We start from the raw sequence: 20,953 nt of genomic DNA on the forward strand, positions 1-20,953 counted from the left end.
CCTGCTGTTGGTGTCAGTAGTAACGGCTATTCCACATTGAAACGTGTGTTAATTAACACATTAACAACAATGTACAGTCTGAGTATTTATCAAGAAATCTAAAGACTTCATTCCTTGGTAGTTGTGAAGCGTTAACTAGTTAAATATGCTTATTCACGGGACACAGAAGCTGATTTCAGAGGGGAAGCAGAGTAAAAAGCCGATGGAGGAGTGGAACAGGGAGCGATGAGGGAGGAATTGCAACACGGTGATGTAAGAAGGATGACTAATGTTGTTAGCAGAGCCATTACTGGTCCACAGATTAATTCATTAAGTAAATTCATCGTTCACTTCCCCTCGGCCTCTTGTCACAAGCCGTGTAATATGACACCCCTCAAATTTGTTCTAACATCTACCCCAAGGGGGTTGAACTCCCTCCCACCCACCATCCACACACACACACACACACACACCCTCCTTCTTCTCTTTGCTAATGGAGCAGGCGGAGCCACTTATGCTAAAAAGACTGCAGCTGTCTGTCAGTGGGGGTGGCGGTGGGGTCCTCCACTGGGGGGGTTATCACTGCTCTCTCCATCTGACAAACTCTCACTACTTCATTCACAAAACTCCTCTACCTACAGGTGGCTTAACCTGTGTGTGTGTGTGTGTGTGTGTGTGTGTGTGTGTGTGTGTGTGTGTGTGTGTGTGTGTGTGTGTGTGTGTGTCTCACAGTTAAAGATTAAAATGGTGGCTATTCCTTCAAAATTTAATTTGTAAACTGTTGTTTATGAAGGCATACTGTAGTATATTTTGTTACTAGTTGACAGATTATCTGCATCTTTGTTGCCTGAAAGTAGCAAACCTACAAAAAATTGTCAAAAACTTCAAATCTTTACCATTTTAAAAACATAAATGTCACCAAAGGGTGAAGAAAATGAACAGGAAATAAACCTCTTATTCATACATGATAATGTATTTTTCATATATATTTTTTTAAAGTGCAAGTATAGAAAGAAATATTAATAAAAACATTTATGTTCATTCAAAATGTAAACACTGCATAATTTGCATTACAGAGTGACTGAGATTCAAATCTTTAAAAATAGTTCAAAAAAGGTCCACCAGCCTTTTCTAATATATTTCCTTTGTTTTTCAGAATATGTGTTGGTCTTTCTAATGGAAGGTTTGACATTTTATTTATAATACCTCCCCCCCCCCAAAAAAAACAAAAAAACAGTGCTGTTAGTTTTTTGTCATTTTAAACACCGCAGTTCGTTGGTGTTTGTTCATTTTTTTTTGTCTTCTAGATCCAAACCCAGCAGAAATTACTTCAGTGGAATTTCTTTTGAGATAATTTTGTCACGTCACTCTAACCTCTGAAATTTGCATCTTTTTATTCATATTAGATTAAAGAATAAGCTGTCATGATTAAGGACATCTGGTGCCCGCTCTTAATTCTTAACAGTTTGAAATTAATTGAAAAAAGTAACTTGACACCCAGCCTTATTGTGTCCCAGTGCTCGATCCCCTGCAGCTTGATGATTCCTCGACCCACCTGAGAATCCCTGCAGATTTATGCTGTTTGTCTTAAGCTGTCCCAATTAACACCCGTCAACAGGTACCAGAGTTTACACTAGCGCTAAATCAACTCGTGTTTCTCCACCCCTCTAAGCTCCCTAAATGGTTCACACCTCAGTGTGTGTGTAAACACATTCCCGGGAAGCTAAACCACATGGCTTAACCTTAGTTTAGCCCTGCCGAGCCATGGCTTACCTGCAAGTTTCAACATGATTCGGTTACACTGCTTTTTTAGCTCTGTAGCTGCATGTGGCAGAGAGGAAGGCCTCGTTGTTATTCATTGAGGGACCTCAGTGTGGAAATAAGACTGACCTTTTATATTATTTGTGATTGTGTTGTAGGAGATAGTTGCTATGAGATTACAACTGGATAACATAAAACAGTGCAATTGAATGCATGTATCTCTAATGCAGAATAAACTGTTTATTAGTCAAGCACCTGTTTAGATGGCCTGAATTGTAGCTACATTAGCGCAGTTGCAATGGTTTCAGGCTTGATTATTGATAACATTGGTTAGAATATTTACATAGATTAGGGAAAGATTTTGGATCATTCCAGTCCTGTTTTATGCAGATTTGATTTCAGAGTTTTGTTTATTAAAAGGTCAAGAAACAAGTCTTTTTTTTTTTTTTTTTTTGGTTCTGTGTTTGACTGCAATCAGTATTAGGTTAATAATGCAGAACAGAAGTGTCCTATAGTGCAGTTTTTGTTGTTTTTTTATGGTTTGTCTTAAACTAATCAATCATGTTTGAACCGTTACGTCTCAGTTTAGTGTTCTCGTAGCAGCCAACACAAATAAGGTTGCACATTTTTAACATCATGAGCAGGATCCAGCTAGATGGCATTGTAGACCCCCTCCACGAGTCTCCGTCAGGCTGTACTGATGACGTAACCCCCCCTTCCATTCCTCCCAGTCTGACCACACTCAAGCAGAGCAGTCAGAAGAAGAAGAAAAAAAAACGAACCCAGGGCCTAACAAATACATGAAGGTTTGGTTTAACTAAATCCCACAGATAATGGCTACTGTGTCAAAGACTAAAGATAGCGGGGAGGGGTGGTGGTTGTGGTGGTGGATGGAGGGGGAGATTACTCGGGCGTTTTGCATCAGTTGCTTTCTGCTGGGTGGCCCCGCTTGTCAAGAAAAAGAAGGGAGAGACGGATGGAAAAGGAGAGGGAGAGAAAAGCATTTAACGCGGCACATTGAGAAGAAGAGGGCTCTTAATGCCATCAAAGCAAGGGGAGAAATCAGCCATTAATTTATTCTGGCCCTCACACACACTCATGCATGCTTGCAGGCAGGCAGGCATACAAGGCGCACACACACACACACACACACACAAACACAAACACACCATGTACACTCCTTCTGTTGTTTGAGAATTTCTGTAACATCTGGTCCACGCCAGTCCTGCAAACGTACCGAGAACAAGGCTGACAAAATGTTTCCACTGATCCCCTTTCTGTGTGTATGTGTGCGTGTGCACTTGCAGGTGTGTGCGCATGCACCTTAAATGATTTTTGTGTGGATTGAATTATAGCCCTGACGTGAGGAGAAAATTTTCACCCTAAGATTCAGGAGGAGGGGCAGATGACTGGGCTATTCATTGGGTGATAAGAACTGATGAAGAGGTTAATAAGCTACACACCCAGGTCATCACAGGCTTTTTACTGGGCTTCAGAGGAGAATGGAGGAGTGTGTGTGTGTGTGTGTGTGTGCGTGCGCGCGCGCATGTGTGGTCAGAATGGATGGAGTGCATCTCTTGAGTATCTGTACTTTGTAAAGGTCCCTCAAACTTCTCTCTGTCAGACGACTTTCCAAATATTTGACTTTACACATGCAGAAAACTGTGTGTGTGTGTGTGTGCGCGTGCGTGCGTGTGTGTTTGTGCCTTCATCATTAAAGTGTCCTCCTGCTGGAACAGTGAGTGTAGTTATTCGTCAGCGGCGCAAGTCTGAGCCGCGACTTGTTGGCATTTGCATCATCCCTCCATCAAGCACCATGAGCACAAGCAAATACTGTAGCTTGATCCTGAAACTATCACTTTGAAGGGGAAGGGTGTGTGTGTGTAAAAGAATATATGGTTTATGCTTTGATTTAGTGTTGAAATATTCATTTTAAACATGTTTAAAAAATGCTTTAATTTTGGATTCACAGTATTTGCATCAGTAGCATCTCTGTGACCCCTCTTTGCTCCTCTTGCTCTTATTCACTGACTCTTTGGACCAAATCAGCGTTAAAAGTAATAAACCAAGTTTAGTCTCTGCAAAACGTTACATTGTAGTGATCAGAAATAGAAAGTTTATAATAAAAACATAAATTACACCACACAACTTGCCTTGCCACACCAATGGGTCAGTTCTTATAAAATCTGTGGAAGTAGATTGGCAAATTTATGGTGGGAAACATTTTTACAGTTAAAAATGTTGTGACTCATAAATGTACTGCTGGGATTGTAAATGACTCTCCCTATAATCTGCCCCCTTTGTGAAATACATTGTAATATATTTTTAGAAAAAAAAAAAACACCTTTATAAAGGGTACAGTATGACACTGTGCAATCGATGACTGATCTATTTAACATTAATTCCTCATTTCAAATGTTAAAAATGAATACATTTATGGCAGTTTTAGTCTCATGTCAAACTATCCTTGGGCAAGATACTGTACCTGGACTTGCCCCCGATGTGTGCATTGGAGTGTGTGTATGAATGTGTGAATGAGGCTTATACTTAGAAAGTGCTCTGAGTGCTCAGATTGGGTTGAAATGTGCTGTATAAATACAGTCCATCATTTACTTGCGCATGACTCATATTTTTTACATTGATTTTAAAAGAAACCTTAAATACTCCCAGTAGTACTCCATAGTACCTGTAGTTTATTAGTGTAAAGCAGCTGCAGCACAGGCAGCTTCTTAAATGTATACATAAGTTACAGGCAACAAGTTGTAAAATCAGAGATTAAAAACTGTTCCAATAAATTGCCAGGAATTTTAAAATGATCATTGGCGGTACTTCACAGTGAAGGCCGGAGGAAGTGAAAACAAAATTTTTGTTGTTTATGAGTGAGGGAGAAGGCACTAACATAGCTTATCACCATCTGTGTGTATTTGTATTAAGCAGCCACATCTTTTCTATACATCTTAATGCCAAGTCAAGCATTGCTGTTATTCCAAACCAAGCTCAGCCTACTTTTATTTCCCACAATTCCCTTGTGTAACCTGAGGCTAGAGGAAAGCACCCCCACTGAGCACAAGACAAAACACTCAGGGGAAGAAAAAAAAAAAAAAAAAACAGGCTAATCTGTGTTTCTCTCCCCCAGCCTCTTTCCTTTCTCACACTGCTGGTGGATACTCAAAATATACCTGTGTAACTTTATAACGGAAACTACAGTACTAGTATTGTTATGCTCTAAGGAGCATCAGCCAAAACATCGAGGACTCGGTGTACCGAAAAATGCAAATGGATTGAGTCCTCGTGTCCATCGGGCATATGGTATGATTATCTGTGGATATCAGCCATCAGGAGTTAACCACCAAGCTTCAGCTTCAATAGATAGCTTGAATAAATGTACATCAACTGGCCCTGCACCTTTATGGCTGATTGCTGACACGTTGACTGTAACAATGGAGCTAAGGACTAACGTGAACCAGATACAAATGAGTTTCAACAGGTGGGGCTCAAGATGTTTTCCCAGTGATCATCGCTTCTGGCATTGAGCTGCTTGATTGAAGAATCTCTCCCACTTTGTGTTGTAGCGCTGAAGCCTAATAGAAGCCGCCTCCCAAAGGTCCAAGGAAAGACTCTCATTCTGAGACAGAGAAAAAGACTCCAAGCAGGACCCTAGCATGGGGTCTCTCTTCTCTTCTCTCCCCCTTCATACCGACTCTTGTCCCAGGGCTAATAGGGAGGCGCCAGGCGCCTTTCCTGCTCCCTATCACCCACTCACCTTAATAATAAAAGAGAGCCCCCTGTGGAAAGGAGCTAGCAGGAGCTGGTGAAGATCACACTGGTAATAGGATGATGCCTTTTTGCCTTTTGTCATGAGATTATGAACAGGGATAGCCTCTCCTCGCCTCTCCTCTCTGCTCCTCCACTCTTCTTTACTCTTCCCACACACAGCTACAGACATCCTGGAGGGCCCTGTCGAGTTGGAGTGGAGACAGGCGTAACCGAGGCTTTGTTGCTCTGCTTGTATGGTAAAAGGCCCGCTAATGAAATACCTTTTAGGGGGTATCGGCAGGTGAGCTCCCCAATCAGGCATTTCAGCAAAAACACACACAGGCGTACATACACTCACATATTCTCTGTCTCCTCTCATCTGCCCCCTCTTGCTATATTAATTACCTGAAGTGCTCCGGCCCTGCAAAAAGCTCTCAATTCTGCCGCGCCTCTCCCTCTCTTCATCCAACACGACAGCCACAACGGCCTGAGCTAGCCTAAAGTGGGGGGTGGGGGGTGGGGGGGTGCAACAGAAAGGGAAGGGTGATAATAGTAGTAATGAACACGGGTGACAATAATGAGAAAGGTAATTGAGAAATGGCGTATGGCAAGCCCCCTGATTTTCCTTTTCCAGCCCCGAGCTAAGTGGGGACGGGTTGAGAATCATCTTATTTAGGGCTCAGTTAAATGGTTCGTGTAGCGCGTTGGAGAGTATGGGGATTTCTGACGCTAAAGCTAAAGTGAGCTGACAAGCATAGAGTGGGTGATACAGCAGCCTAATGGGTTAGGGAGTGTTTAAAGTCGCTGTTGACTTTAGACTGACTCTTCTCTTTTTTTTTTTTCCTTTAATTTCTTATTGACATTGAATGGCATGGTCACAACAGCCTGTGCTGCACTGTTAGGATTATTTTTAAACACCTCAATGCTTCAGTGCCGTTCCTTTCTCTTCCAGTCTGCTCGCTGTGATTGTTTTCTCTGTTTGTATGGATGTGAGAATTCACTCTGCAGGACTGTACATGCTCCAAATGCTCTGTTTGATTATAGAGCATATCTGTGTTTGATTATGGCTCAGTTTGTATGCACTCTGCTTCCATCTTATGTATACTGTAAATCCCTATAACTTGTATTCGTGTGTGCGTTCGTGGACTCGCATTGCTTGCCTTTCTCTCTCTTGCGTGCATCTTTCTGTTTCCTCCTGGCCTTCTCACCCAGGCTGTGATAGAGACAGGGCGGTCTGGGCTTTAACAGACAGAGGCTGCCTCCACCAGCCCATAGTCTGCCACTCTCTGATAATGTTTATTGATTTGTAGCAAAAACACAATTTGATGGAGTTGGGGGGAGGGAGGGAGGAAAGAGAGGAGGAGATGCTTCGGGGGTGAGTCGAGGCAGAGGAGGGAGTGTATATTTGTGATTGTCACGGCTTGGCTGGTTCTGCTAGAAAAATACTTGGGGAATGTCACTTGTTTTGTTCTAATCTGAGCACATTTCAGCCCCTTTAAAATAAAATATGTTCAATTTAAATATTTAAAATGAGACGTAGAGAAAGTTGAGAGAGCAGAAATTACTTGTGCTCTTGTGCAAATACACTCTTCAGCTCCTGTTCAAGCAACAGAAAATGTGTCTAAGCGTGTGTGTGTGTGTGCAAAATGAAGCCTCTTAATATGAGCATTTCATCTCCTCAGTCAGTCTATTATGTGAACTCTGTTTGCCGAAGCTCCCATCTGTTCGTAACTTCTGAGGTGGAGGTGTTTGGAGGTTGGTCTACTGTTAGCTCTGAGGTCAAATGTGTTTGCCCAGTGGTATGTGTGCGCGTTTCTGTTTCTGTATATGCAGGAGAGTCTACAGATGAGAGGAAAGAAGTGAGGAGTGAAGGATACAAAGGAAGAAGCATGTTAGCAGGACAAACAGATCATCTGTTTAACACGATATTGAGTAAAACTGTTCAAACAGTGACATGAGAGGAGCTAAATATGTACGGTGACCTATTCATTTTAAAGGAATTTGACAGTCTGACTCTTCACCTCCCTGAAACTGGGCTCATCATCAGGACTGCATGATGATAAACCTGTAACAGCACTTTAACGTTGGCCATAACTTGAGAACGATGTGATCTAGGATGTTCAAATTCACACCATAGATGCATCTACTAAAAATTTCAGACGAGTCTAGGCGACCTTGACCTCAAGCTAAAGGTCAGAGGTCAAGTCTTCTGAAAACCTTGTGAACACATTAACTCGTGAACAATCTCAAATTCACAACATTGGTGCATAATGTTCAAGCTAGACCCGCCAAACTTCACGCATTTGTTCAGTGACTTTGCTATAACAGCATTTTGACACCCCAAAAGTATACATCTACCCATTCTACCCATATAGTTTCTCTATTCTATTCTATTTTAGTTCATTTGTTTTTACTCATCCTTTTCATTTTTCGCTGTACTGAGCTGCTGTAATGTGCAAATTTCCCCATTGTGGGATCATTAAAGTTTTATCTTATCTTATCTCATTTTCTTCCACTTATCCTTTTTAGGGTTGTGGGAGCACTGATCCTATCCCAGCTAGGGCGAGAGGCAGGGTACACCCTGGACAGGTCACTAACCTGTTGCAGGGCCAACCCAGAGAGACAGAGAGAACCATTCACACTCACATTCACACCAATGGGCAATTTAGAATCACTAATTAACCTAACCACACTAACTGTATGTCTGTGGACTGTGTGCATATACATACAGGCTCAAATATATACATATGTCCCACTAGTATTTGGTTACACTGGTCACATTTGGTAGCATCAACAAGCTTTTGGCATAATTCTGGGTGCATATTTGATCACGCTTCTTGGCAGAATTGTTAGAGTTCATTTAAATGTGTTGGTTTCGGCTTTTAAGCATCGTCCACAAATTTTCAATAGGGTTGAGATCAGGGCTTAATATTAGCCTGCTTTATTCATTCCAAAACCATTTTTGATGTGTGTTTGGGATCATTGTCCTGTTGGAACACCCAGTTGTATCCAAGTGTCAACCATGTAGCTGTTGATTTGAGGTTGAAGAATTTGGAGGAAGTCTTCCTTTATTATCCACTTTGTGCAATGGACCAGTACCACTGGCAGCAAAACAGCCCCACAGTATAATGCTACCACCACCATGCTTGACCATTGGTACAGTGTTCTTAGGTTTGAAAGCCCCACCTTTGCTCCTCCAAACAATCCATGGCAATGAAAAACTTGGTTCACTGTGGGCAGTGATGCTGGTGTTCCAGCAGTTTTCAGTTCATGGCAGGCTAATTAGCATTAGCAAGCTGTTGTCCGATATCCAGGGTTACCCTGTGAATTTTTTCTGGCTAGATTGCTGTCTCCAAGAGATCTTCCCAACTTGTGTAAATGTGCACTTCTCCATCTTAGATCTTCACTGAGCTGTAAAAAAAGATGCATGCTGGACATCCATTCCACCCTTGATTCTGTCCTTCTGTATCTAAGATGCTAAACTGGTGCAGTTTGCTATTGAAACTGTGATATCTCTGTGATATTGATGCTCAAAGTTGGTCATAGATTTTGTGACACTTGGAGTGGGTGTAACAAATCTTAAATATGATTTTCAGCCCTGAAAATGTACTGTGGATATCTCCTGTACTTATGAAATTATAAGGGCTGAAAAATACTAGGAAAATAAGCCCTCAAAAAACCCCACAAAATTTCATCCTACCTCTGTGTCCTTTGAGGGCCTGTAACTCAGATGGGGCCTCAAAGTTTTTGAACTTTGTCAGATTTACCTGATTTTCATATGTAGTGACCCAGTTATTTTATTTTATTAATTATTTCTCTCAAAAGAATTTTACTCAATAAATTTCAAGTAATTACAGTTTGAAAGGGGGTGTTTTTGAATGAAGTGGATTCAACATTCTTAAAATTAAAACGCATTTGTTTAATGTGACCTGATATCCACTATCATCACCATCAGCAGAGATGTACAACACTGAGGTACAGGTGTGTTTTGATTTGACTTTACTCCTGCTCAATTTATAGCATTGAGCCAGTTTGCTCAGTCACAGCCTGGAAACACTTAAACAGGTGTTAGACAGGCAACAATTCTTTAATTCAGCATCATATTATAACATTTGTCTTTTTCTGATCTCCTGTTACTACTGATCTGTGCTATTGCTCTTCCAGCATCAGTATTTTAAAAGATGGACCTCCCGTTATTGTGTAATCAGAAACAAATAATTATGCAGCCCCACTTATGATTGTGTATCTGATTTAATTCATGCCACTGCTTCCGAAACTGTCTTACCCCACTCCCGGTTCTCCTCCTCTCTCTCCCCTATCTCCACCTCTTTTGTAAGTTGTAAAGCAAGCAGTGGTTGACAAATGACACCAGTGGAAAAGGCACTCATTGTGCCCCAGTGTGAGAGGAGAGGAGGGTTTTCCCCCCTTCTCTTTTTTTTTCTTTTTTTTTTTCCTGAATTTTTACTTTTCTCCTTTCTCTGTTTGGAGGGAGGAAGGGGGAAAGAGGTGAGTGTGAATCGGTTAATGTGTTCCATTCACCAGACATTATACACAGGTTCAATAAAGCAGGAATCTGCTCTATGAGCTAGGACCCATTGTGCCATTGAGGACACCTAAAAGAGGCCTCGTACAAGACTCCCCTGGAAAAATAGCCCTCAGCACCACTCCAGAGGAGAGGAGAATAGGAAAGGAGAGAGCAGGAAGAATCACATGCAAAGGCTAGGCAGTTTGATTCTTAGGCATATCACCAGTGTTGTAACACTTGGCGTGCATAGCTTTGAATACATCTTTACCTTAAGTGTTGTTCTGCTTTTTAGAAGTAGAGAGAGAGAAGAGAGTAAGCTTTAAATCAAACTATAAAAGTGATGCTGTTTTATGGCCAAACCTGAATTTGAGAGCGCCCTAAACTCTTGCTTACAAGCTTCACTCTGTCCCTCCCCGTCTATTTTCCTAACAAGACACTCCTCTCCTCACATTAATTAAATCAAGTCTTCAGTAGGCTACTTACACGCAACCCCCCCCCCCCCCCCCCCCTTCCCCACACACACACACACACACACCCCCACACCCACACCCTTCGGTCCTTGGCACAAACCTCTCTGATTAGGCCAGCCCCTGTCATGCATATTCACATCGCTGCAGTGACAGCCTTTTAACGAGCTCTTACCTAATCACAGGAAACAATGTTCATCCTGTTCTTTTTATTCCTCCTTCTCTCATTTTCTTTCATGTGTCTTTGGCTTTCATCTTCCCCGATCCCTGCTGATATCAGACGGGCTTGACGCTCGGATGGAGAGAACGATGGGGGGGGGGCACGCACAAGTGCAGGTCGGCCCTAAATAAACCACAATTGAGAAAGTGATTTGAGCGCAGAAGAGAAGTTCAGCTCCATCTCCTCCCTTCCCCTCCTCCTCTTCTTTCTCCTCCTCCTCCCCGCCTTTTTATATGTCCGATAGACAAATTGGATTAGCAGCTATTGGATTAAATGACAAAATGGTGGGATAAGGAATGAGATGAACGTGCTGTGATCACAGCTTTTAATGTGTTTCTCTTTCTGTCTCATTCATTTTCCTCTGTTATACAAGCTGCTTCCTTCAAGACACAGAAGTTCCTCCAGGGAAGACAAATGCAGGATATCCAGCTCATCATCTTACTGCAGTGCATATATTATATTATATATGTGCAAATATTGCACATCTATTAAAGAGCCATTTCAAACTGTTAATCACAATAAACAATAAGAAAATCAGATTTTAAAGATTAGCTTGCTGAGTCTGGCTAACATTAGCAGTGCTAAAACCAGCAGCCTTCTTTCCTTGCCCATTAATGTCCACATGACTCAGCAGTTCATGCATAGGTCAAATGATTAAAAAAAATAAAATAATGATGATGATAACCCTCCAGCAGTGGCCAATCTAAAGTACAGATAACAATGCAAACACAAAAAAAGTATAACCCACATTACAGGATATTACACATATTTTTAACGCTGCCCCAGGTGATGGTAAACAGCTGCAACATGTAGACATGGGTCCCCAAAGCCTGTGTAGCACCTACAGCCTGCCAAACACCTTTATACCCAGCAGATTACTTGCATTTATAAAATATAAATGATTTCCTTCACTAGCCATTTAAGTTAAAGTATCAGTACGCATTCCTAGTTTCAGCATTTTGATTGGGACTAAACTCTGGCTTTCTGTGGCTTTGTCTGGTTTGAGACAGGGAGGAGGCAGAAATCCCCGGGCCGTCCAGTGTAAAAAATCTGTGCCAAATCAAACATGTGGATCCGTCCACTGTGGTGACCCCTCGCGAATAAGAGAGCAGCCAAAAGAAGCTAATCTACACGCAGATAATTTAGAATCAAAATGATCAGTAATTGCAGGTGTAGTGCAGCTTTAGTCACCAATCAAACATGCAGTGCTCCCAGTTGAAGGCATTTCATGTTTACTCAGTAAAACTAATGCTCATGCATGAATTTAGTATGTAGTAGCAGTACACACAATTCAAACCAGCTCAGCCCACCAGCAGCAGCAGTTTGACCGCCTTGGGGTGGTTTCATTATTGCTATCTACACTGAATGGAACAGTGGCCAAGATGGCTATCTTAATCTTATTTGGCTATAGAGGCTGCCTTTGTACCCCCCCCTCTTTTTTTTTTTCTTCTTTACATTTCTTTTTTTTTTTTTTTTTTTTATTTCTCTCTCACCATCTCTCATATGGATTCTTCCAAACACACAGTGACCTATGCTAACCATCCTTGTCTTCATGCCTTGAGGATAGCAGCCTCCCTCCTAACACGGCAGTTTGTGTCATTGTATCCTGGTAGTGTTTGTGCGAGAGCCTGAGAGAGTGAAACAAGAGAAGAAGGAGACAGGCAATCAGATAGAGGGGTTGTTGGAATATGTCTATCAGTTGTATCTCAGCTCTGTGTGTGTGTCTGAGTTGATTGTATCTTGTGTGTTTCTCACCAGCACAGTCACATTGATAGCTGAAGTAACACTAAGGATGATATTAATGTCGATAAACGCTGTGCATCTTCAGGACTAACCCTTTGATGTCCTCATCATACACTGTACCAGTGCCAAATTTATGGCTTCAGTCTCACTGGATTTTGGCCTGTTTCTGCTCTGCCCTGCTCTGTGTTGAGCACTAAGAAGTGGCGTGTAAGGCAAGCAGCAAGACCCAGAATACAACCTGCCAAACTGCCAGATGCTTTGATCCAAGATGGCCCCCTGAGAGCCAGCATGGATCCACAGTGTCTCAGAGCCAAGGCTGGATTCGCAGACACAGTGTCAGTGGTGGCTGCCAAGGATATTTGCACCATTTGTCTTCATACACCACAACATTCAGCAGTTTGTTGTCACTATAAACATATGGCTTTTTTATGGAGCAGAGAACCTTTTAGAAAGTGTTGCACCAAAGGGAATCAAACCCCAACCCTGCACTAGAGTCGTAATTATACACTATAGCTCCTTGGCTTTTATCTAAAACTGAACCAACCTTTACTTTCAGGTTTAAGATTAGAAAAACTTGTATAGTATGTATCAAGCAGGCAGGCTAGTAGAAATAAACTATTTTAATAATCTGAAATCTTTTAATTTATCAAAGACTGCAAATGTTCTTTGATTCCAGCTGTTTCTTGTAATTTTAATTAATATATTTGAGTTTTGGGATGCTAAAAAAAATAGGCATTTGTTTCTTTGTTCCAAAATTTTACAGACTAAATAGTGGCAGATAAACATAGTCAGATATGAAGACTGTTGCTAGTTCCACTCAATTATTAAACAGGTTTCAGTCTAACAAAAATTATTTTCAGTTTAGTGGTATTTTTTTTTTTAATGTTTCTTCCCCAAAACTTTAAATAAACATATAATAAAATACTATTTTCTGATGGTTAATTGATTGAAATGGTGTTTAGCACCCAGCACATCTATACCCACTCTCTGTTTAAGACTCATGTAGCATCTGGAGGTTGAAGGTGGATGCTGAGCAGCTGTCGAGTGTCCTGCACCACTCGTCCTGCCTCCATCCCCTCGCTCACCTGCTCGCCTTTACCCCCCCCCCCCCCTCCTTCCCTCTACCAGTCATCCCATTTTGCTTTCACATTCACTATTTTTCCCCTCCTCATCTCTCCCTTTCTCCTTCCTTCTACGCTTTTCTACTCCCTCTTCTCCCACCTTTCCTCTGACCTCCCTGCCTTCCTCTCCCCTCGCCTCCCCTCCCTCCTTTCATAAAATGTGGCTGCTGGTTGGCTGGTAGCAGCTGGCTGGCTAGCGGTGGGGGATATAGCTTTATAATCCCCCCTCGTCTTCCCGCCCGCCTCGCCACAATGTCACAGGAGCTTAATATTTGCCATTATTATTTGCTTGTTTTATTTGACTTCGAGGCAGCACAATGACCTGTCAGCGCCGGCTTTATCCCTCCTCCGAGTGTCGTCCATTTCAAAGTTGACTACAGTAATCCATGAGCCCGTGATTCCGCTAAATCCCGAAGCTTTCTTTCATTCGCTTGTTTTTTTTTCCCCATTCTTTCCTTCTCCCTCCCCGCTCCCCTCTCCTAAATGAAATTACATACATCTGCTGGCTCAGAGTATCACAAATGTCCACACACTCACCGGTGTCCACACACACACACACACACATCCACGCGTCTGCCTTTTGTCATCAGTGACGCAGTGGCCCGATGCTCCCTCTGCTCTGCACTGAACATTGGTGTGTGTGTGCGTGTTTGATGGAAAAACACATTTCTTTTTGATTTTCGTCTCTCTTCAGAAGCTAAGTCATTTGTTTACAGGTTCTCATCAAATAAATGCTGCAGAGGCTGCAGCTGCGATACTCAGACAATAAATGAAAGCATTCTTAAAATGGCTTCTGCATTTACCAAGGTGAAAGTAAAGATTCATTTCTCCACCGCAGAGTTGAGCAGCACCTTTAATTATTAATGTTATAAAAATCTCTTTGTGTTAATTCTGTGGTGATGCCTGTCGTCGTAGCAGCTGCTGAACCTCCTCTTAACGTAATCTGTTTTCATCCATTTCTTCTCCTCACAGTCGCGCCGACTGTCGCATTAATGCTGCTGTCGCTGTTCAGCTGACCTCCAGAGCTCGCATCCCAATTCTGGACATAAACAGTGTGAATCGAACCTACAGCAGGACAAATTGTTCCTGCACTAAACAACCAGGAGATATTCTGATGAAGAATAAAGTGCATTTAAATTTATAACTCATGTGAGACATTATTAAAGCAAAGCAAACTGAAACAGATCTTGATTGGTATTATTTTATGACATCTCTTTTCCCCTCCAGCACACATTTAGCCTCATTACTGTTGATACTGTCCGTCCCTTAGAAAATATGTACAGTCATAAAATATCTGTAGGTGAATATTTAAATTTGGCCAATAACAGCTTTAAAAGTATAATCTTTTTATTTTACCTAAATGGGTAACACTACCCTTCACTAATAAATTGTTAATTTATAGTTAATGGAATTAAAGTAAATAATAAATAGCAGCTAATGATTAAGATAATTTTATGAGAAAAATATTGTATTGTGTTGTAACAATTAATTCGCTTCTGATGACATTTTGCACATACATCCTGCATTATTATCGTGTTTTTTGTTAAAAAGTTGGGGGTTTTTTTAACTGCTCAGTGAGGCCATCCCCATTCCCATGAGGTCAGATACTTCAGTTTAAGTCAAAGGTGCTCACACCTGAGAGACACGCCCAGGGTGTCTTTTAGCTTTGGTCATGTGACACGCATCATGGGCAGCAATGGTGAGACCGGTCTCTCTCCCAGGTGGTCATATTTCAACCCCAAACTGTAAACCTATCCAAGCAGTTGTGGTGCCTAAATGTAACCAAACAGAGTGAAATGAAAGAAAACATGAAAAATAGGACATGAGAAACAAACATGACACTAACCATGAAGTACGGCCTCCGGTCTTGCAGTTTACACCACCACTTCCCACCTGCCTGCTTATATAAAGTAACTGTACAATTTTCTTGATTTATGATACACAGATTTCTTGGGGGTTACATCAGGATGGGCATCTGGTGTAAAAAATCTGCCAAATCAGTCATGCAGAGCAGCTGAAAGTAGCTTTAAAAAATGTATTAATGTAGTTAATGTGGTTTCACTCTCCTTTTTGCAAAAAAAAATAAAATGACGACTTATCTGCCTCAAGGTTTCTCCAGCAGGAAATCTTCATTTGTGTCGTTCCTTTACTCTCTGGTCAAAAAATAATGCCAAAAAAAAAACTATGAAAGGTTGTATAATTAAAAAGATCCCAGCAGCACACACAAATATAAATATGCACTAAACAGTACTGCGAAAATTTTCTTTGGCCAACATTTAGTTACCTTGTGGCAGTTTCTACATGAAAAAGATCTAAATGAGTTTGGCAGTGATCACAGGTTCGGTGTATCATTAGGTTGGAACACGAATGTTTAAAACCTTATGATCATATGGTGTTTAGTACACGGAGGCCAGCAGATGCGCGGTGGGAGAAAAACTCCACACCCAGGCTGCTGGTCTTTATTCCAAGTCAGTCACGATGGAGGCTGTCGCTGTTACCTGGCTAACATTTGAAGCTTTCCATTCGATGTGCTTTGTCTGTATCAGTTGTGCGCATCCCATTGTACCTTGTAAGTAAGTTACAGCATAGAGCTTTAGCCCCAGGCGTGGGCAAAGCTTACAATGGCCATGCATCTGAGCCTCACTAGCTCTGTGTGTGTTGAGCAGGTATTACACTAAGCAGGAGAGAGTCCCAGAGAGGGTTGTTTTTTTTTTTTTTTTTTTTTTTTTTTTTTTTTGGAAGGCCTGCTGAGTGATTGGTGGGATATGTATTGCCCTACAGTGAGGGGCTTCACTCTGTAAAGGTGCTCGACGGTAATCGCCGAGTTAATCCCGCCCCGGTTGAAGCCGTATCGACGTTGTGAAGTAGGTGAATGTTTACACAGGGAACATAAACGAAGAGAGTATTTACACCCACACGTGAATATCTGGTGGACATACTAACTGCGGGGGCAGCGGCTCAGTCGTTTTATCTGCGTCATCTCTTTTCATGTGCATATGCCTGTGTACACGGTGTGCTCTAATTTTTATGTCAGGTTCAATTCACTGCAGAAAGCAGCGTTTTATTCTTAAGGCGTTTACTGTAACGTGTGTAGCTGCTTGTTTATTTGTCTGTTTCTGTGTTCTTTCCAGGCAACAACAAGGAGGAGGAGGAGGCCATGATGCAAGAGTGGTTCATGTTGGTCAACAAGAAGAATGCCCTCATCAGGAGACAGAACCAGCTCTCGCTGCTGTGCGTACTGTTCCTCTCTGTTGCTTCACCTTTGCGTCAATTTTCTGTTCTCGTTTGTCAAATTAAAGCAGCTGAGAAGAATTATAAACCTGCTCTTCGAGCATTAGATCAAGCTCGTCGAAGCTGCACGGCGCAGGAGTGTACTCGCCACTTCATTCGCCCCCTCTCTGTCTATCCGCTCATTGATTTACATGCAGACGGGGATATGAAATCAATAGAAATGTGGCGATCTCTACTCTATCTCCAGTCTCTTTGTATGTGGTCAGCTGCGACAGGTGGGGACACGCTCAGTCATACACGCTGCCTTTTTCTTCATGTGCGGCTGTTGGGATTTCAAAGTGGAGCAAGTGGAGGAGAGCCTGAAGTATTCATAATCACATTATATCGTGGGAAAGGGGAGGCTTTTAAAGTGGCCAATTGACAGAAGGGCTGATTATTAGCCCTTTCTGTTCTCCCTTTGTGGAGGCAAAGAGAAAAAGGCGCCTGTGAAGGACAAATTCTATTAGAGGCCGAATTAGCTCATTTTTTAATATGGCTGAAAGAGGAAAGAATTCAATTTGTGTTGCGTGTGCCACACACACACACACACACACCTATATACACCCATACAGGCCCACACATACATATACACATTCACTTCTTTTAATGCACCCCCCCTACATTCTTTTCTCCTTATTTTCCTTTTCCCATCCTCACACACACAAACACACACCTTCACCCAGGGCTGTGTGAGTGCACTATGAGTATCAGTTATGTGCAGTAGATTAATGCGAAGCCGGAGAAGGTTTGGGCGAGTACCTGAATCGATGTTTATTGCAGGTTTCTTTAAGTACTTAATGATTTAGTCATTAACATATTGATGAACTTTGTGTGTGTGTGTGTGTGTGTGTGTGTGTGTGTGTGTGTGTGTGTGTGTGTGTGTGTGTGTGTGTGTGTGTTTCTCTCCCCTCTTTCTAACTTGCCACAGGGAGAAAGAGCACGATCTGGAGAGACGTTTCGAGCTGCTGAACAGAGAGCTGAGAGCCATGCTGGCCATTGAGGGTAAGACACCTACACACAGAGTGAGGCTGCAGACATGTGCATTAAACTCTTAATTTTGTGAGACCGGGTTTCACGTTACGTAACGGTGAGGTAAAACGAACAATGATATCAAGAAATTTGTTTTAATTTAGAGTTTGTTTTGCTCTCCTGGTGGCACTCTCATTCTTAAATCTTCCTAAAATTTACCAGAACATCTGGATGGAGTTTAATTACTTGCCAAAATGACTCCTAGAGGAGATGGAAGCAGTTGAAGTTTATTTTCCATTTCATAGGGATGAAGAGGAGGTAAAGCAACTGTCAGGGTTGCTTGAGTTCGAGTTAAGTGATTTGTGTCTCTTCCTCTGAGTCCTTCCTGCGTGTTGTCCGGCCGTCGGCTGTTGACCAGCCTTCATCAGGAGCCTGAAACAGGGTGATTTGAATTCTGCGTCGGCTCCTTGATGAGGATTAAGATGCATGCTTGTGAGGGATTTCACTCCCGGATACTTGATCAATGCTATCTGTATCTCAGCCAGACCTGACTAGCCGATGCCTGATTTGAAATCTGACCACAGCTGCATTCAGAGAGTGTTTGCGATGTTTAAAAAAAAAAAAAAATGCAGTTGTGTTATTGAAATCTTGTTAACTACACCACAGCCAGAAAAGCAGCCATTGTGTCGTATCAAAGTTGTCAGAGGGCCATGGAAGTTTAATCCCCTTCGACTGCGTCCTCTTTGGCAAAATGAACCTTTCACCAATCAATGCTAATTGATTTTGCCATTCGACATTGACCAGCACCCCCTTCCCACAAACCCCTCCTTTCTCCTCGCAGCCTTCGGACACCCATTGTAATTTCACCGGGCACCTGATAAGCTACCTGGTCCATAATAAATCAATTCTAATTAGCAAGAGAGGAGGTGGACTCTGCATAGGAGAAGGGGAGCAGACGCGTATCCAAAGTGGAGCTGCAGCCGCTGCCACGCTGCCTGCGTTCAGCTTGATTTCCTCCCTCTTCTCCAGTTGCTTTATTTATTTTTATTTATCGAGCTCCTGTTGGAGTCGAATGGGAGGATTTTGCTTTTTCTGCTTCACATAACAGAGTGTGTGTTTGTATCAGGGAGCCTGCTTTAAGTGTGTGCGCGTATTGTTTTGAGCCGTGTTTTTGTCTTTGTCTCGTGTGTGTGCGTGTTTTGGATTTGTACAGCGCTCGCATGTGTGGATGTGAGAGCAGAGATAGTGTGTGACTCGAGGTGGAGAGGTGGTGTGTGTCATGTCACCGCGGTCCTCTCTGCCTTCATGTGGACTTGTTGGATTTGCAGCTGACTAACTTATCAGCCGGCCTTATTTTCCTCCCTAAGGGAGGCACTTAACATTCAGAGGCTCTACCTTTCTGTCGCAGCCACAGATAGTTCTGAGCTGCTGGGAAGAGTGGCATGAGTGTGTGTTTGGCTGTCTGTGTGTGAGGATCTGTTGGTCTCTGTTTACCTGCGTCTATGAGTTTACATCTCACAGGTGTGTGTCCACCTTTCACTTTCTCTATGTGTATGTGTGAATAAAGGTGTGTGTGGCACACATCTCCCCGGCTCTTATTTGGTGCTTGGGCAGGTCCATTGAGCGATGGTCGGGCGTGCGAGTAATTGCTGATTTGGTTGGCCAGTCGATGACACACACACACACACAGAGAGAGAGAGAGAGATGACTCAGAGCGAGAGAAGAAACACACCTGCCCTCACACACACACACACCCTGCTGAGAAAAATATATACCTGCACTGAATCAAACACACCTCTCCCTCTCAGTTGGCACACATACTGAATTATACACACTGCCAGGTCAGTGTGAAGACCTGAAGTTTCTGTCTTTGTCTGACGTAAAAAGCTGATAAATATTTGCTGATTTTACCATCCAGCTGCAGATGTGAGTAATATTTGTGAGCAATCACGCAGAAATGAGAACCCTATGAATAGTCTCTGTAATGATGTAGACATTTAAGGGTTTGATGAAAGTTAAAGACAGGAGATTATAAGTTAAGCCGCTCAGCCTCGTCTCTGTTCTGAGGCAAAGGTTTGACTCGTGATGTTTTATTCTACATTTGTACCGCTGACGTGCGCTTACAGGGCAGGAGAGCGAGGAGAAGGGGAGGAAGAAAAGAAAGATGGGCAGCTTTGAGGTAGAAAGAGGAGCCTGGAGGAGAGGATTCATCTGAAATCAACTTTGAAGCTGATATTCTGCTAAAGGACAAATTCTTCTCAACCTCTCTCAGATTTCTGTTTGTTTGAGTTAGCAGATCTTGACGCAGCAGTGATTTCTGATGTAGAAAAAAGACACAGTGTAAACACATTAAAGTCACAAAAGGGAGGAAGGACGAGTCAGCTTGTGTGGTTACAGCTGCAGTTTTCTCTATCCTGCCAGATAAAGTTATAATTGTTATGTACATATCGGTTCATATGTGCTGAGACCTAAAGTGCAGTAAAATAACTATAGTAGCTGATGCACTAGAGTTCAGAGTTCAAAGTGCAGCTGGTGCAGCGCTCTGCAATGTTTTGTCTAACAAATTGCAGCAAAGTCATCATTTTCTTCCATGTTGCTGTTTTAAAATGAACATGCGTACATGTGGAATATTCGAAATACATTTTTGCAGAAACACCCAAAAATAATTTGATAACTGATGCTGACTCATCTTTGTTAATTTGGGCATTAAGTATCTGCCTCAAGGCTTCTGCAGCAGTAAATCTACTCTAGGCCTATTAGCCGTGATTCACTGCAAAACATCACAATGCAGCAATTAGAAGTGGAAAATTATAATAAAACCAAAACATGTAATCTTAAAAAAACACTCGTATATGTCATAAATAATAAATAAATTTCCCTGGCACAGCACTGGGCTAATTCCTGTAATAAACTATGAAAAGTTGTAAGGAAAGATGTGGGAAGCACTTATAAATAACATATAAATATACACCTGGGCTCATAAATGACCCGAGTCAGACACGTGAAGGTTAACAGCGCAGAGGTCGTGACTTCAGGTGAGCCTGTTTCCCTGCAGCATTAAAGCATCCAAACATCAGTCGGTTTAAGATAAGAAGGCTCCATAACTGAAGTTTGAAGCAGCATGACATTAAAACGCTGTTCA

The 20,953-nt window shown here is 42.2% G+C and overlaps 1 protein-coding gene across 5 annotated transcripts in view; it reads left to right on the plus strand.

The window, feature by feature from the left end:
• The window catches only part of ehbp1 (EH domain binding protein 1), a 183,818-nt gene that overhangs the window by 157,126 nt on the left and 5,739 nt on the right, over positions 1–20,953 (plus strand). For all 5 annotated transcript variants that reach the window (XM_030747768.1, XM_030747770.1, XM_030747771.1 and 2 more), the window contains 2 exons: positions 16,704–16,803; positions 17,771–17,844. In XM_030747768.1, coding sequence (XP_030603628.1) covers positions 16,704–16,803; positions 17,771–17,844 — 174 coding nt within the window. The remainder of the gene's footprint in view (positions 1–16,703; positions 16,804–17,770; positions 17,845–20,953) is intronic.

The sequence above is a fragment of the Archocentrus centrarchus genome, chromosome 15 (genome assembly GCF_007364275.1).
Source record: "Archocentrus centrarchus isolate MPI-CPG fArcCen1 chromosome 15, fArcCen1, whole genome shotgun sequence".
Classification (NCBI taxonomy): Eukaryota; Metazoa; Chordata; class Actinopteri; order Cichliformes; family Cichlidae; genus Archocentrus; species Archocentrus centrarchus.